At 44.5% G+C, this 18,554-nt stretch overlaps 1 protein-coding gene across 5 annotated transcripts in view; it reads left to right on the forward strand.

Moving 5' to 3' along the window:
• The window catches only part of kat6b (K(lysine) acetyltransferase 6B), a 26,070-nt gene continuing 7,516 nt past the window's right edge, over positions 1-18,554 (forward strand). For 2 of the 5 annotated variants that reach the window (XM_076151612.1, XM_076151615.1), the window contains exons 1-13: positions 1,379-1,596; positions 2,190-3,032; positions 8,448-8,556; positions 10,631-10,746; positions 10,987-11,068; positions 11,559-11,688; positions 11,879-12,828; positions 14,620-14,741; positions 15,190-15,302; positions 15,420-15,561; positions 15,703-15,864; positions 16,161-16,254; positions 18,171-18,402. In XM_076151612.1, coding sequence (XP_076007727.1) covers positions 2,415-3,032; positions 8,448-8,556; positions 10,631-10,746; positions 10,987-11,068; positions 11,559-11,688; positions 11,879-12,828; positions 14,620-14,741; positions 15,190-15,302; positions 15,420-15,561; positions 15,703-15,864; positions 16,161-16,254; positions 18,171-18,402 — 2,870 coding nt within the window. In that variant the 5' untranslated portion in view covers positions 1,379-1,596; positions 2,190-2,414. Of the gene's footprint in view, positions 290-1,378; positions 1,604-2,189; positions 3,033-8,447; positions 8,557-10,630; positions 10,747-10,986; positions 11,069-11,558; positions 11,689-11,878; positions 12,829-14,619; positions 14,742-15,189; positions 15,303-15,419; positions 15,562-15,702; positions 15,865-16,160; positions 16,255-18,170; positions 18,403-18,554 lie in introns of those variants that run through there. The other 3 variants (XM_076151613.1, XM_076151614.1, XM_076151616.1) reach the window with 3 other exon arrangements.

Below are 18,554 nucleotides of genomic sequence, written 5' to 3' on the forward strand. Positions count from 1 at the left end.
CCAGTGTGTGTGATAGTAGGAGCGCACTAAAGGGGCGACGCTCCGCTGGAGGAGGATGTGTACAGTGGGAGAAGAAGAAGGGGGAGGGTACCACTTTGTCACAGGCTGCTATGTAGATTAACCTTTCAATTAGTTGTTATCAGCTTCTCTCCGTGTCTCGGTGCGGCTCCTCCGCCTTCCTCCAGGACATCAAATCCTCCTAAACCTCTCGGATATGTGGCGACGTGTTTGTCCATCGACGCTTCGCTCATCCCGGCGATGAAGAGGAGTCTCCCGAAACTTGAAGGAGGTAAAAAACTGCCCTCAAATATTTACTTAGCCTCTTTTTTTTTTTTTTAAACGCTTTTTAACGCACTAGTTCTATCCTTCATCTTTGCGTGATTTGTTGCAGATGTGTTGCCGTAGAGAATTAAAAATCCGATGAGGGCTGTGAATGATTTCCGAAAAAAAAAAAGGAGAAATGGAGAAATGGGAGCGAGAGAAACTAGCGATACATAATTGAGGAGCAGTGATGAAGGAGCTGCTCGTAACTTGTATTCCCCCCTGGACGTCTTCTCCCTCCAGGGCTTCACTATTCTCCCTCATTGGACATGTTTGATAGTTCCTAATAGTGATAAAGAGGTCATGCCACCATTGTAGCATCATTTCCCCCTTAAATCCTACTTTACCGCTCAACACGGTTTATATTTATCCGTCTTTTCGTCTCATTTTTACTAGTTTAAATGTTAACACGAGCGGGCTAACATATTGTCTTGTGTCGTGTTGGGCGAATTAATAATAAAAAAGGGAGGAATGTGAAGAAGGGGGGAAAGGCGATAGCTGGAGACATTTCTAGCCTGCAGTCGTCTTGTTTTAAGGCGATAAAAATGCCACATGGAACTCATGCGTGCCGCCTTAAATGAGCGGTGCAGCCTGTGCGGGGCTCGTGCAAACAAATGATAGATTTAACAAACAGCCAATTAAAGTCTAAAACGATCCAAATCACTTTCAAGTGTAACCAACTGTTTCAAGGAGGAATCCGAGTAAAGGTGGGCCGGTGATAAACGCTTCGTAACACGGTTCGATTTGAAACTTGTTCGTCGTTAATATTATATTAGATACGGTTCTTATGGAGTAAAGAGTGAGTTAGTGATGATATTTTAGCGGTGTTTGAGCTGTAACTCGGGTTTAGAAGTGCGTTTGAGCCGAGTGAGATCCATTTATCACAGGAGACACCTTAAGAGGCGGGTCAATGGAGATAAGTGACAGATCACACAGCCAGTGGCGTGAGCTCATACATACTGATTGACATGTGCTTTATCAAATCAGAAATCGGATCTTGTCTTTACAGCCAATTATGCAGTTGCAAGGGAGGGCACATTAGTGTCGGTAAGGTTTAATGAGACTCCATTGGATTGTAATCAGCGTCATGTCGGATTCATGTAAACTACAACATCGTAACAAAATGGCGACTGTTTAGGTGACATCAGTAACGCTGGCAAACATTGTCATTTATCAGCCCAAACTCCGCGGACACTCTCGGGGTTCGATACCAAAGTAACTATCGATGTCTTCCGTCGACGGCAAACGTAAACATCCGACGGCAGCTGTCATGAAGTGAGCGGTAATGATTATTCTGCATCTGTCATTACGAAACTGGAGCTGATTTGCAGTTTTGTCGCTGCAGATGTTGGAGCTATCAAAGTCTGGACAAGTCGGGATTTAACTTTTCCACGGATAATTCAACCACTTACACGTTTCCTATGTTAAAGTGACATTTTAGAGGGATATCACAATGAGTGTCAACTTGTAAAAAATTTAACCCTGAAACCGTAAAATGTTTATGTAATAATTTTCAGCTGTGTTAACTTTTTGTAGAACTTAGTAGAAGTTGCTATTTGTAGACAGGGGTAAATTTAGCTGTAAAACTTTTATAAAGAGTGATTTTGAGATTAGACATGTGGTTAGTTTGCTGGATTATAGTGTCAGACTATGGGATTAAGTGTTTTATATCCTCAGCACCCATGACTGCTCCTGCATGTGTATGTGTCCAGATGTTTCTCAAGTTTTAACACACAGAAACATCCAGAAACGTGTGCATTCCTCTGCTTTAGCTTTATTGACTTCCTATCACAGTCTAGTTCATACAAGGACATCACAACTGTGTGCATTAATGGTGTATTTTGCTCCTTTTCCTGTTTCCTTTTTAGGTTTAACCCTGCGTCTCGCTAAACTCAACTACAGCTCGTTGTGGAATTCCGTGCCATCGATGTGAGATTTCCCAGGATTGAAACAAACATGTGGATGCTGGCGGCGGCGGCGGCCTGGAACATAATTTTTTGACCTTGTATCAAAGATGTGGATGTACCAAATGTTCAGCGTCGGTCAGGGGGAATCTGTATGGATCGCACTTTTGTGAATCTAATTATTCAACCATGGTAAAACTTGCAAACCCTCTGTACACGGAATGGATTCTTGAAGCAATACAGAAAATCAAGCGGCAGAAGCAGAGGCCCTCGGAGGAGAGGATCTGTCATGCTGTGGCGACGTCACACGGACTGGACAAGAAAACCGTTCTTGAGCAGTTGGAATTAAGCGTTCACGATGGCTGTATTCTCAAGGTTACAAACAAGGGGAGTGCCTCCTATAAGGACCCGGGACATCCTGGGAGAGCCGGATCACTCCCGCCTGCAAACGTGCCCGTGCCATCTAAGGAATCTATGTGGAATTCAAGTGATCTGCGCCATATCGATTGGAATAAAATGCTTCACAGGGCCATAGAGGGGCTGGATGATACCCACGGCTCCTCACTGAAGAACATCGAGAGGTACCTGAGGAACCAGGACGAGGGGTCAACCGTCGCCGACAACTCGTCTTTCAGGCAGAGGTTACGGCTGGCGGCCAAGCGCTCGGTGAACAACGGCAGGTTGTTAAAGAACGGCCCCCGCTACAGGCTGAGCCGCGGCGGCGCAGAGGGACGGGGCTCCAGGTGTCCCAGTGCTTCCCCCTTGGTCCTGTCATCAGTGACTCTGCTGCCCCATGAGAGAGACCAGGTACACACACAAACACACACACACACACACACACACACCTTGGCCTCACGCTAATTGTTTAATCATGGAAGCTGTAGAGTAAAAAGAAGAGGTTCTCACGTCTCCAGTGCCTTTAGACACATTTACAAGGATATCAAATCAAACTGCACATCCTGTTCACTACAACAAGCAAATATTGTGGCTTTTTTACTGCACTTCAGATCAATCAAAAGCATTTTTCAGCATCAGATTCCACTTAAGAATCCACTAAAAGAATTTTAATTATTTTGTAAACCTTATAGAATCTGCTTCAGTGGTTTCGACTGCAAACAAACCTCTGAGTTCCCTGGAGAATAAAACTCAAACTCTATCTCTGTTCTCTTATCTGCCAACCAGGAAATGGAGCGGAGATAAACAATCGCACGAGAGATTTGTTATGTCGAGATGTATTAATGATTTCACCAACTCGTAACCGCATCCTTAATGGAACCCTGCCATCAGAACTCGGTGCTAATTGACGATCAAAACAGCAAACAGCTCCGTTTCCCCCTTTTAAAATGGACTAATTGCATAACCTTGTCGCCCGGGCTGTTCCATGTTACGTGTCTTACTCTGCCGTCGGTCTATAATAAGAGAGGTTGGATAATCAAGGCTGAATAATCAGAAAGTCACGCTGGCAGAGGGGTGGTAGGCCGTCTGCTGCAGGCTCCCCCAGGTTACGTAACTCTAGCCTAATGACCTTAGGGGGGAGTGACTGGCTGTCTTGTGAGTTGCCAAGCATTAGAGAACAAAAATTGTATCTGTAATTTGCGAGGGAAGAGCATGAATCAGCGCTCGCCAACAGGCCTGTAATGTGTTTGTTAGGACGGTGACCTTTGTGCTCACTGAGAAACCCTGGAGAGGAAATAAAAGCATAAAAACAAACTTCCACCGGCACTCAGCATGAACACAAACTGCAGACGAATGTGTGTGTGGGAAATGACAGCAGGTTTGTGCTCGCAGGACGATTTTTCAGACGCTGTCAATAGCAGGACGGTGTTGCATGGGAAATGGTTTGATTTAAAATGGAGCGTACAGTCATCTGGGTAGTGTGTGTGTGTGTGTGAGGGTGTTTTTGTTTTGCAGATGGTGTTTAGAGGCTCATCAAGACCAAGTGTGGTCTAATAGTGTAAGCTTTAAGTTGTGCATGTGGAGTGTGTGAACAGCATCAGGCTGCAGAGAGAGACACACACACACACGCAGGGGCCTGCTTCCCCCCCCCCGCCCCCTCCTGGCAGTTTCACAGTGAATAATCAGGAAACGTCACCTTGATACTGCAGCCACAACTGTGACTGAGTCTGTGGTCGGGCCAAAAGTGAAACGGAGATGTGTTTAGAGACACGGTGTCCTGCAGCTCATAGTCTCACAGCAGAGGAAGACATCGCTGTTTTCCATTTGGAACGTTTCAACCTATCGCTCCCGGCCCTGATGACATCACCTCAGAGGTTAGGCTTCACCGTTCACTTCAAAGGATGAGCCAGCTCTGACTGCACACTTCTTCTTTAAGTCCAGTGTGTGTGTGTGTGTGTGTGTGTGTGTGTGTGTGTTGAGAATAATAGATAGTTGGATGAGAAAAAAGAGCAGTCTTGCCTTGGTTTAGACTTTATTAGATTCTGAAGAGACTCTGGCAGGAACAAAGGCAAGGAATGAGACTTTTTTCCTGCTGTGTTATGCAACCACTTTAGTCTCTCTCTCTCTCTCTCTCTGTGTGTGTCTCTGCGCCTCTCTCTCTCTCTCCCTCTCTCTAATAGGACCCCACCCTCTCACTCACGACACTCTTGCTCTTTTGAAGCAGCATAATTTCCCCTAATGTCCTTAATTTGGAATCCCCCAAGTAAATCAGCGGCGTTTTCAGTCCTGTTTTGCGCGTCTTTCTTTTCCCTCCTCCTCGCCACACCGTTCACACCGCTGTTGGTTTAATCACCAGGCCCGGAGAATATTCCTAATGGAAATTAATTCTCCAGTTGCTGCTGGATTAGACTTCATAGCTCAGCCACTGGAGACTCCCCCGATATGAAGTGGAGACTTATTTATGAAGAATCCTTGCCTATCAGCTGTGAGTGTTTCATCAGCAGTGTGTGCACACGCCGCACATAAGCACCGCCGACGTCTTAATTCCAGGCCCTCCTATCCAATATGTTTAATTTTGTTCACATTAAGTCACAGTAAAGAGCACGGAAAGTGTTTATTCTGCAATTCCATCTCGTCTCTGCGGAGATCCGTATGAAAGCTGAGTGACACACAGGGAGTTTTAGCATTGTTATTACTTTATAATCTGGAATAACATAACAAATCACAACAGCTTCAACCCCAGCAGAGCGTTATGTAACTATTAGGATTCATTCTGTTCAGTAGTTAACTCGTCTCGTCTTGATGACCCTGAATGGGCGATGAAGGCCTGTGATGAAGAGTTAAAGTGTTAGTAGTAGTAGTTTGTAGTTCTAGTTAATCAATTGTTATCAGGCCTGGAAATGTTTTGTAAAATAATAAAATATGCCAAATTTTTTAAGATACGTTTTATTTTGAAGGATGACCTTGACAACTCTGATAACCTGAGAAGTGCAAACAATTAATTAGATTGTTGTTTCCTGTAAGATCCATCTTGTGTAACCATAAGGAAGGCAGCCTGTGATGGTTGCTAAGATACATAGTTATGCTGTTACCTTCTCTCACACGATTTCCATAACAAGAGTTAGCTAGAAACATAGCAACATGCTCCGCTCATCAGCTCAATGCAGGCAGATGTAGCTTCCATAACGCCTGATTATCTACTGAAGAAGATCAATATGGCTCAAACAATATGAAGACGTCTGTGTGTGTTTATGATTCTTGCAGGTTGCAGTCCGTATTTAGGTTTGAGTAACTCGAGTCTGCAATGACTAAAGTGAAACTGTTAAGGTTTCTTTTAGGCTTGAGCCTCAACCCATTCATTGATTTCAGTTCAATCATGCGCCAATAATCTATAAACCGTTAAGGCCCCTCGGGTGCAGCAGTCATTTACAGCCTATTAAAGCAAGCCCTTAAGAGATTTGATACCCTTTTAATAAAAACTCTTAAACCGTAGACACAAATCCAGTATTTTCCCTTTAAATAGAACCTTATTTTCCCCTTATATTTTTGCAGAACTGCATAGCTAACCTGATGGTGATACCAGATAAATAAAATAAATAAAAAAATAAAATACCACAGACTTTTCTAGCCAAGTATCCAAACTTTTTGTTCCAAGTAGATTTAAGTGAGGGACTCTTTTGTTGCTGTTTTATATTCATATTTGACATAAAAAGATGACCGGGCTGAGCTCCACAAGCCTGCACAGTTGGCTTGGCACAGGAACTGGAGTAACTTAATCTTTAGGAGGCTCATATAGCTGCAGTGTCAGAGGAGATAGGCCCGAAGAAGAAGAAGCCCCACATGGCAAAGTCCAGGTTTACACTACAAAACAAAAACAGGCTTATATAAGCAGCAGAGCAACGATGTGATAGACGTATATAAGATAACATCCATCAGTTTGGTTTGATCCCATTATACAGTTGAACCAATCACAGGCCTGATCACAGGGATGTCAGTGAGCTCTCGTTGAACAGGATCGTTCCCTTTTTTCTGCGTTTCCTCTTTAATATGAGACAGAATTCCTGGTTATGTTTGAGTTTCCAAGCGTTCCCACCCCAAAAAGCAGCAGCGTGTTTATGTTGAGTGAAGGTTTAGTGAGCGGCAATCAGCGGCTAATGTGAGCACCGCTTACACATATTGACCTGGCAGGTTGGGAAAATAGAGTCATCATTGATGAAGCAGTAAACCGCCTTCCCTCGCCGTATCAATCAATGAATACAACCGCCAGCAACAATGACCACATTCCCACCGGATCCTCCCGTGGGTTTGATCCTGTATGGTTACATGTTGTTGTTGTTATGTTTTCTTGAGATTTGGAAATGAGTTTGAAGTCGAGATGCTGATGTGAGTCACAGAGACCAGGAAGTAATCACAGGCGTCCCCCAGAGTGCCCTTCAGAGCCCACAGTCAATTGATGAGGGCTTAGTTTGTAAACTGATGATGAGGAAGGTGGTCGCACACCCAGTGTTATTTTCGTGTGTGTGTGTGTGTGTGTGTGTGTGTGTGTGTGTGTGTGTGTGTGTGTGTGTGTGTGTGTGTGTGTGTGTGTGTGTGTGTGTGTGTGTGTGTGTGTGTGTGTGTGTGTGTGTGTGTGTGTGTGTGTGTGTGTGTGTGTGTGTGTGTGTGTGTGTGTGTGTGTGTGTGTGTGTGTGTGTGTGTGTGTGTCTCTCGCCTCTGCAGTAGTGTTTGCATTGAGTGACGTTTGGGGTCAGGGTCAGATTCCTCTCACACTCTGGTTTGGAACCGGACCAGTTCATGTGCATTTGCTGCTTCCTCACGTAAAACTATCAGTACTAAGGGGAAAGTACTGATAGTAACCAAAGGAAGTTTACCTTTGCTTCCTCTCTGGCTGTGGAAAATCCTCCCTAATAAACCTTGCGCTCACATTTACTTCTTGTGAACTTTAGTGTAAGCCCTTAAATAAGCATTTGTTCCGACTCTTGCAGTATTTACAGTGGATCGCTGTGGCAACAATGAGTGTTTTATTATGGAGGTAATTTGATTACATGCTGGTTAATCCTTTCAGTCTGAAGTGAGAGCATTAAGAATTGGATTAAGCCCATAAACTGTGATTACTAAGATCACTTACCCATTCAGATGTGATGGATAAAGGGGGGGTCCATCATAGCTGTGGAGGAAATGCATTTATTATTCATTCAGTCTCCTCTTCAATGCTGACAGGGGACAGATTGTGGGTTTAGTTGTTTACAGTGTGTTTGCGAGTTTGTGATGAATAATGTCTAAACTTCAGGTTGACATCGATCCCAAACTGCCGTGAAAGATAAGACCAAGCCAGCACCTTTAAACTTGAGACTATACCTTATGGCATGTTTTAACTAAATGTGGGAGAGAACACCCTGAAATGAAAATAGGAACATGCAAATCTGGATATTATGTCTCCTTTAAAACATATTCTGCTGTTAAATGACACCCACAGCCTTTATCTTGTTTAATATTTATGTTAAAACCTAATTACCAGCTGATCGTATCATTTTCAGCATCTATTAATCTGAAATTGGCCCGTAAAACTGAAACAAGGCGGCGTGTGGCAGATCCCTGCACTATAATCAAGATAATGAAAACATATTTGTCTGGAAATACAGTAAGACTTTCACGACATAAACGGCGTGATAAGATTGGAAGATTTGTTTTGCGCCGCTCCGATCCACTTCCATCCAGTCCGGCCGGGTCCGTGTCTGAAAACAAGCAGCCTGTTCATAAACAGCATGTGCCTTGTTGGTGTTTTCTTAAAGCGTTTGTGTGCGTGTGTTTGTGTTTCCACCCCAGCTCCGGGTCGACCCCATCCCAATATGCAGTTTCTGTCTCGGAACGAAAGAGTCAAACCGGGACAAGCAGCCAGAAGAGCTCCTGTCCTGTGCCGACTGTGGCAGCAGTGGTAAGTTTCATAAAAAAAACGCCCGGACGGAGCCCAGAGTGTGTTTGAAAGGATCGCAAGGCTCTGCAGAGTCTGAATAATGGTTGATTGCTGAATGCTTTTGGGGGGAAATGTCCATCTTTGATTTCTCTGCCCAAATATGTGTGTGACTCAAGTCTGGGTCCTGAACACAGTACCTGCTTTAGATGGACATCCAGCTGCACCAAACCAAGATCCTGCCCCTTTCTTTCTCTATATGTGGCATTTTTAAAACCTTCTGTTTTAAAGGTACAATCTGTAAACCAAAGGGTCACCGTTGTCCCAAAACAAAAACACAACATTGGAACATTAGACACAACATTGAAGTCTGACATTTATGTGCTAAATTTCTGCCTCTGTCACAATGATGTCGTAGGTTGCCTTTAGTCACAGAAGAGCAAAATCCTCCCTCTGTGTGTGTGTGTGTGTGTGTGTGTGTGTGTGTGTGTGTGTGTGTGTGTGTGTGTGTGTGTGTGTGTGTGTGTGTGTGTGTGTGTGTGTGTGTGTGTGTGTGTGTGTGTGTGTGTGTGTGTGTGTGTGTGTGTGTGTGTGTGTGTGTGTGTGTGTGTGTGTGTGTGTGTGTGTCTTTGGCTGTGATCTAAGACCCTCACAGCTGTCGGAGCCTTAATGAGCAGATTTAATAGCAGGGATACACACCACTGTTTCAATCAGGATCAGCTGACAAACATCAAAATGCCGAATCTGGATCATTAAAAACAAACTCCTGTGTTACGTGTTTGGATTTAGATCAAATTTACACGGTCAGAAACTGAGCAGTGGGACTTTATAGCGGTTTATTGGAAAAACAACAATAAAAACGGGAGTAGCTGAAAGGATCCAAATTGCCTGGAGGCCATAATGGGGTAAAGATAGGCAGATGTCTCTATAAATGTCCATTAGATTTTCAAATCTCTCGTTCATCTGAAGTCATTTTCTCTCCGTTCGGCTCCTTATAGAGTGCGGGCGGCAGAGTGGATCAAAGATCAACCATTTTCTTGCTGCAGATTCCTCTCCTCTCCTTTTGTTCCAGACAGAAATTGTTAACCCTCCATAAAATTGCCTCCGCCCAGCAGCCATTTACGTTTGAACAATTATTTTAAATGCCGTAAGGAATTGTTCTCCCCGTGACATTTTTATAGCTCAAATTTGACTAAGTAGCGTCGAGGTGGTTTTCATTAACCACTCGTAGTGTACACAAATTGTGCGCTCACTGTAAAACAGCTGTTTTACAACCGTGAGAGGGAGCCGGGTGAGGGAGAAGGCGACGCTTTTACATGACTTTCATGGATCGGCTTCCATTAGAACGAGCGCCGCCGCCGTTTCTGCCTCATTAAGATCAAATTATCTGTAATTAGCCGCTCAGATGTTTGATCATACCGGTTTTAGATACGAAAGTTGGCGAGCGAGGGGAAAAAAAAAAAAAGGAGTGCTGGACATACAGAGCCGATATTGATGATGATGATACAGTATGTTAATGTTTAACCTTCGCCCGTGTGAATAATTGAAAGGTGCGACACTGACTGTCAAGGATAGTAAAATGTGTGATTGTAACGAGGGACGCAACGGACGCTTATATTCATTATTGATTAACTGTTCTGGGTATTAAATGTCAAATGTGATGGCGGTCTCTTGTTTCAAGTCACTAGGGCTCTTATGTTGTCTTATAATTGATTATTTTGTCATAAAAAGACAAAATAATGCAGTTTACATTGATGGAATTTGTCTATTGGTAAATGTATTAGTCAGCTACTTTTAAACAATGATGCAATGTGTTCATGTTTAGTATTATCTGAGAAACTGAGTGTGCCAGGCTGATTGTTTCCGGTTTTTACTTATTTTCACCAAAAGTTACTTAACTACAATGCCAAACTAAACTAAAACAGATCACCAAGAGGTTTTTGTGGACACATTTTATGTTCTTTTGCAGCGTTAATATTCATTCAATTACATGATTCTTTTAGACCCAATCTAATGAGCCTGAGTGTGAGTGTGACTGTGAGTGTGAGTGTTGGCATTAATGTGTGACACTAATCCTCCTTCCCCTCTCCCTCTGAAGGGCATCCATCATGTCTGAAGTTTTCCCCGGAATTAACCTCAAACGTGAAGCGATTACGGTGGCAATGTATCGAATGCAAAACCTGCAGCTCCTGTCGAATACAGGGGAAAAACGCAGTGAGTATGATGTCGCTCAGCTCTTCATCCATCACCTCTCCAGCACTGTTTGGCTGGGAGGTAGATCCCCCTCTCTGTGTGTCTCTGAGGAACCCCGGGTTTTCCCTCAGATTTGTAAAAGCCTCTCATGTGCACAATTGGGCTTACTTCCTCCAAAAGGTCCTCAGTGATGTGAGGGTGTGTTACATGTATGCATCAGGGACGTGCCTCACACACGCCCGCCGCTGCTCTCTCTTTCAGGATGAGATGCTGTTCTGTGATTCATGCGATCGGGGCTTTCACATGGAGTGCTGCGACCCACCGCTTTCAAGAATGCCAAAAGGTAAGGTGTTTACACCGGCGGGCCCGTGTGTTTCAAAGCCCCACGTCTCTTCACGGTCCCTCATTCGGGGGCGGCTTGTCACTCAGCGCAGGAGGCAGCGCCGCTTTATTAGGAGCTTTGCATGCATATCAAATCATCCTAGCCTCCCCCCAGGGAGATTTGCTATCTGTGTATTACAGCAGCGGGGTCCTACAGCTGGGCTTGTAATGATTGTGCATGTTGTAGGACATTTGGCAGGCAATTCATATAAGTCACATAGCTTTGCTCCAAACAAGCTGACACGGAGTCTATTTCAGTGGACAGTGAATTGACCCAACGTTTTTCTTATGGATTTTCTCCCTTTTGTGCTGAGTAATTGATTGTCGGTGTGAGCGAGCGGGCTTCTTGCCAGCCGGCGGTATAAAAGGAAATGTTTTCAAATGAATCCGTGTCCTTTTGAATTGATGAACCCACCCTCAGACGCACTGTCTTGTGTTTGGACGCCCCCCAGGAATCTGGATCTGCCAAGTCTGCAGGCCAAAGGAGAACGAGAAGAGATTGCTGCACAAGAAAGCCGATCAGATCAAACGTCGATATGCAAAGCCTATTGGAAGGCCCAGAAATAAGCTCAAACAAAGAATGTAAGTTTGCTTCGTCGACGTTTGTGCTTTGGCGTTATGGATGGAAGTATCGCCTCCAGTTTGACTTCCTGTTATCATCCAGTCTGGATGCGACCGACAACACTTATCACTCATACCCACATCCTGAAATGCCATTACATCACCCAGTGTTCCTGTAGACCAGGCTTTTGATATGGTGTTGTCTCCGCAGGTCTGTAACCAGTGGTGACGGCTCCACAGTAGCACTTGGACGAAGGGGGTCACCTGGTAGGGGTCAAAAGATTACCGTCTGTTCCACACCTTCATCTGGTCATGCTGCATCTGTGAAGGACGCCAGAGACAGATTGGCTGTTGCAGACCCCTGTTGGGTGGTTGACGCTACCCAATTCACCACCTCCACCCCCACCACCACCACTCCCCCCCTCACGCCCACCTCCACCCCAGCTACACTCACCGTTAACAAGAAAACCAAAGGGCTTATCGATGGGCTTTCCAAATTCTTTACCCCCTCCCCTGTGGGCCGTCGGTCGCGAGCTGTAAGCTTAGAGTCGCCCGCCAAACAGTGTACCGAGGGTCTGCAGAACCTGTCCGAGCCACCACAGCCATTTCCCTTCGCCGCCGCCGACAGTTCTCAAAAGATAATTCCCTCGTCCTCTGCACTTCCACCCCCGCCCACGTTGCCAGGACTTAGCCCCCAGGTGTCCAACAGCTCCACCTCCGCTAACTCGCCCCAGAGCTCTTCCAGCCAGTCTAGTGCTCCCTCTCTGAGTAGCCTCTGCAATAGCAGCCAACTTAAGGGACTCTTTGACGGACTCTCACACATTTATACTACTCAGGGCCAGTCGCGGAAAAAGAGACTGCCTTGCTACGCGCCGCAAAAGCGCATGCACCCTAAGCAAGAGTCGTCCACAAAAGGCCCCCACTGCCTTGGAAAGAAAGAGTTTAGCAAAAATAGGTTATTGTCTCACCCCACATCTGCCGGGCCGGGCCGACCCAGGGGACACCCGTTTAAGATGGTCAGTCATTTCAAACGTAACCCCTTTCTTAAAAAGCACAGGACACTAGGCAGGCTGAGATATAAAGTGAGCCCTCAGAAGGGAGCCCCCTCACCAGGGAAGGGAGACATGACAGATGGAAGAATTAAGCCTGAGAATAATCATGGTAAGCAAGGCTCTAACCTCCAGACAAGACCTGCGTCTCCACACTTTTAGTCCTTTTTTTTTTTTCTGTTTTTAGTTTAAAGCTTGACACTCGTAGTTAATACTTTTTTTTTTTTTTTGCAGATTAGAGCTAATCCTTTCTTTAAGGCGACACTCCAGCCAAAATCGTGTTTTTAATATTCAAACACTCCCATTGAAAGGTGGCTGTAGAAAGGTTTGTAATTGTAGTAAGAGGCGTGGAACACAACCGCAGCTTCGGTCAGCTTCATTTCAGGAAGAAGTACTGCATTTTTTTGACATGTATAACATGGATAAAGTACTAATTCAAAGTTCCATTGGCATTAAATGAAGCCAGTGGGAAGAATAGACATTGTCAGAGTGTAAACCTTCCTGATGCATTAGTATGTATCTGGTTCATGTTATCCCACATCTACATATTTGGAGATTGTCAGAGCGGTGATTTTCCCGAGCTTTAAAATAGCATCGGTTGGTTTCATAGATAATTTGCTACCTTGTCATGCAATATAATTCCCATCTCCATCGTCCCATCTGTTTGCTCAGTATGTAAGTTGTTGTTCTGTCAGGATATTGAGATATGACCTCATAACGCCCTCCAAAGCTGGGCTGGTTGCAGTGTATAGAGCAATATTTAAACACACTGAGCCTAAAGATGGAGAAGTGGAGATTCGGCAAACATTTTTACAAAACACGTCTCAAAGTCACCATGGGGGTCAGTGTTCTCTTTTCACAAGGATAGATTTTGGATGGATTATCGCTTTAAGAGAAACACTCTAACAGCTCTAGCAAACTAATCTTCTGCCTAATTTGAATTCATTTAGTTCCTTAACCCAGTTTGGTTGCGTTTGACTTGGCTGCGGAACTTTACGTGGCTTCCATCCTCTCTCGCCGTCGGCTTTTTGTCATCGTGCATGGCCCACTAACTCCCTCATGTTGCTCCTTGCTCTGTCCTTGACCCTCTGCCGTATATGCGCACATTGTGATCGCCACCCAGTAGAGACTGTAGTCCCATCAGCGCTCTTCCTCCCATTCCACCACTCTCTCTCTCTCTTGAAATCACTGTCTCCACTCAACTTCAACTCCAGCGGTCATTAGACGCATACACACCCCCCCTAATCCCCCCAGAGATTCACCCACCCAGGTTGACTCAGAGCTGACATGATGATTACAGCCACCAATGCAGTAACCCTTACATCTCACTGTCTGCCAGAGACGGGCAGAGTTAACAAGAAAAAAACAAATGGATATAGGTTTCAAGGAGTTCTAAACACTTCAGTGCACCAATACTTCTTACAGACTAACTCAAGTAGCACATTTCCATAAATATGTTAATGACACATCTCTGCCACTTGTAATGGGATTTTGTTTTGGTGGTTAAGTCATGGTGTTGATGTCTTTTCATGAAATTACCGCTTGCCGCCGAGCATCAGCTGCTTTTCATGTCGACACTAGCTCCCCTCACTGCATCTGCTTTTTAATTCATGGGAAACTGTCTTGGTGGATGACTAAGCACATGAAAGTGGTTACGCAATTAGAGTGATTTAGTTTCACTTCATTACACTAGGGATTTTCATATAAACATGCAAAGATGATACATTATGAAATTCCTCCGAGACACAGCCTCAAACAGGCTCAGCAAGAGTGCTCACAGTTTTCGGAGCACATTTGCATAGAATGCATTTATGAGATTATTCAGCCACGTATACTTCAAACAGGGCCCGGTGTTGACGTGCGACGGGAGTGTACTAACGCGCTGTTGTTGTGCCGGTAACAGGCCACAGGGACGAGCTGCGCGTGAAGCACGAGAGCCAGACGGAGTCGGTGGCCATGTCCAGAGATCACGTCACAGAGGAGGACATGCACATGTTCAGGTGTGTGCAGGAACTCTCGGCACAGGTGAGCAAACTGGGGGGAGAAAGGGGGAATTCTGTTTCCTGTCTGTACGCATGAGGGGAGTGATCACATCCTCACATACACGCTGATAGAAACAGAAATATAACCAATACAGAATGCTAAACTCTACTTACTAATATCCGAGAATAAAAATACAGAATCACCTAAAGCTTTATTTTGGAAATGATTGTGTCCATTAGTGGTGAAAGTTTGTTTGTGCACAGCTGAACTCATGGCAGCACAACAAACCTTCAGGGCTTTAAGTTGTTCCTAAGTGTTCTAATGTTCTGCTGTGATATATTTTCAGTAACATTTAAGTTGTCGTTTATAGATTAACATATAAGAAGAACCAGTGAACCATGATTTAAATGTCACCATGTTATGCCAAACCATTATATATCTATCTGCTATGTTGAGGGGCTCTAATTGATCCGTTGCCTTTCGTTGTCAGAGAACTGGATCCTTGTTGAACACGGACTCCGTGCGATTCCCGACGCTCATCGAGTTTGGAAAGTACGAGATTCAGACCTGGTACTCATCGCCTTACCCGCCTGAATATTCAAGGTAGCCTCGTGCTTTTACATCTCAAACACTCTCCTTTCTCTTTATTGAAACGTCCTTTTTAATATCTCGTCACGCTGCTGTACAAACTGTACGTCTCCCTTTTTGTCTCGGGTCCAGACTGCAGAAGCTTTATCTGTGCGAGTTCTGCCTGAAGTATATGAGAAGCAAAAACATCCTCCAGAGACACACAAAGAAGTGCGGCTGGTTCCATCCGCCGGCCAATGAGATCTACAGAAAGGACGACCTTTCCGTGTTTGAGGTCAGCTTCCCTTCACAGCAATAAAGCAATAACTGTATGCTGCATGAAACCCCACTGAATGGATGCAGGGAGGGGAAAAGCTGACCTGTTTGAACACTTTTTCCCTCTCGCCTCTTTTTTTTTCTCTTCTTCCATGTTTAGGTTGATGGAAATGTCAGCAAACTATTCTGCCAAAACCTCTGCCTGTTAGCCAAGCTTTTCCTGGATCACAAGACCCTGTATTATGACGTGGAGCCTTTCCTCTTCTACATACTTACAAAGAATGATGAGAAAGGCTGTCATCTTGTGGGCTATTTCTCCAAGGTAAGAATTATAGAGTGATTATATGAATGAATGAGCGAAGGAATACCAGTGCAGGAGTTCTAGACGTTGACGCTGATGCAGGAAGGAGGCCTCGCTTTAATTTGTCCATTCGAGTCACATTGGATTCAGTGTATTCACAACAAACTGTATATATTTTTAAAGGGAAGCTTATCTGTGTGCGTGCACGCGTGTGTGCGTGTGTGTGCGCTCGCTTTAGACAAGGACAATGGCAGGTGCAGTAAATTGCCGGCTTCAGCAGAGCTCTGACATACTTGATCTGTTTCTCCTTCCCTCAGGAAAAGCTTTGCCAGCAGAAGTACAATGTCTCCTGCATAATGATCATGCCTCAGTACCAAAGGCAAGGATTTGGAAGGTTCCTTATTGATTTCAGTAAGTTCCTTAATGCATTTTAGACCACTGAACTGTGTTTTTTTTCTTTTATATCCTTGCTCTTTATGAACATTTTCAGATTAAAGGGGCGAGTGTGTAGCTGGTGGCGAGGTACTGTTATTGGGTTAAGGCTTTAAAGTGGCTTAATCAAGAGCATTCATGTACGGCACTAATGCAATCATTTGTGAGTAGGAACAATACATTCTACATTATGTCTGCATATATTATGTTACAGCCCTAAGTACTGTCTAAAGGGCTTTTTTTTTTTACTTTAAAATGCCCTCATTCCCTCTCTTTGACTTCCTGAAAAGACATTGATGCTGATTTAGTGTTCATCCTTCGCTCACACACTAACTGCAGCACATGTAATGTTTAAAACCTTGCGGTCCTCTTATAAAAGCAAGCATTGCCTTTAGTGTTTCTTTGTGTTTAGGCAGAGAATTTAGCCCATTTATTGCCATCATAGCTCTTTTATTAGTTCAAAGCTCATCTCTTTCGCCGAGTTTGTCGAGGAAAAGCATCGAGCGGGCGAGAGCGAGAGAGAGAGGAGGCTGAGCGGTAATGGAGCATTTGATTTCCTGTTCACTTTGGGAGCCATTGAGACACAGAGATGCGAGCGGATCTGTGATATTGAGAGTGTGCTGATAACAAAGACGGGGATTAAGGGAGATTGAACACAGCTGAGTTCTGAGCTCTTTGAAGGCTTTATTGGAAAATGTAGCTTTGGAGGTGGAAGCTGTTTAGATTAAGTTTTTTCTGTTCTATTGGATTGTATTAGAGGAACACTTTGTCTCAGGTAGCCGTGAGAGCAAAGCATTAGCGGCTGCCAGGATGATAAATGTTGCCTTTCATATATCATAATTCAAAGTAGTGGGGAGTGGCTCTTGTGTTTCTGTTTATTAATGATAATATACTTGTAGAATGACGCGTAATGAAATACGACTTTCCCCAATGAATTCATTTGAATATGCATTACTGTTTCTTATCTTCTCCTCTCCTTGGCTTTAGTAATGAATATTGTCATGATTACTGGAATATTATGTGTTCACTGTTTGGTGATTAGATTTGCTTGTTTGGTTCTCAGTAGTGGGTGCACATTAAAAGGCATTAATTAATTTCATGCCGCTCATAATGGATGACCCTTGACAGGGTCGCTATAAAACTAATTACACACAGATACCTTTTAGTAATCGTGTGTTTTCCTCTCTTTCTCTCTCTCTCTCTCCCTCGTTCATTATCTCAGCTAAGTGCACCCTCTTGTGAGCAATGACATCCAGCTGCTTCTCCCGCTTTTTGCTCTTTAGCTTTGTTTTCTCTCCCGGCCCCTCTGTCATTGCCGCCGCCACCTTGTATCACAGCGTCTGACAGAGGCTGAAGGAGAAAAACACCGATCGGCTCACCTCCCCCTTTTGTGTTTGAAGGTGAAATCTCAACCAGGCTCCAGTGCTGCGGCGTGCACATCCTTTATTTCCACGTGTAATTCAACACGCTTACACGCACATTAAAACCTTTCGAGTAAGAAGAAGTCGTCTCATCGTGTAAAACACTATAATCACATTGAAATCAGCTTCGGGGCGCTCTTAACAGACCTTAAGTCGATTGACCCAGGCGTGTAAGCACTCCATTGTTTTGCAGGCGTACTACTTCTCATAACCTAAATAAGCAACCAGTCATGCTTATACAGCGGGAATCCATCCATGTATTCTGCTTACTGGTCATTTCAAGCCTTAATAGCATAACATCCTTAACTAGTCTATCATTGTATGTAGCTATCACCTTTCACCATATGAAATCAGGTTTGAATGCTGCTTGTTCACCTAATCTGAGTCTCCAGGTGAAGGATTCAAAGTCACGTCACCCAACAGCCTCCGGTTTGACTAAAGCATTTTGTTATTGTTTGAATTGTGTCTTTTTAGGTTACCTCCTCACCAGGCAGGAAGGACAAGCCGGCTCCCCGGAGAAGCCGCTGTCAGATCTGGGTCGCTTATCCTACCTGGCATATTGGAAAAGTGTCATCCTGGAGTACCTTTATAAGCACCCAGATAAACACATCAGTGTTAAAGGCATAAGCAGGGCCACTGGGATGTGTCCACATGACATCGCCGCTACTCTCCAGCAGCTCGGGATGATTGACAGACAGGATGGCAGGTCAGTTTTCACCAAGCCCGCAGTCTCCTCCTCCTCCGCCTGCGCCGCCCCGCTCCTGCATGCTGTCTCTGACTTATCCAGGCCAGCGGGTATTTTTAAACAGCGTATCCATTAATGCCGCTGAATATTGACAGAAGTAAGTCAGGTTAAGC

The sequence above is a fragment of the Genypterus blacodes genome, unplaced genomic scaffold (assembly GCF_046128005.1).
Source record: "Genypterus blacodes isolate CSIRO-AG114 ecotype Tasmania unplaced genomic scaffold, CSIRO-AGI_Gbla_v1 ptg000055l_1, whole genome shotgun sequence".
NCBI classification, from domain to species: Eukaryota; Metazoa; Chordata; class Actinopteri; order Ophidiiformes; family Ophidiidae; genus Genypterus; species Genypterus blacodes.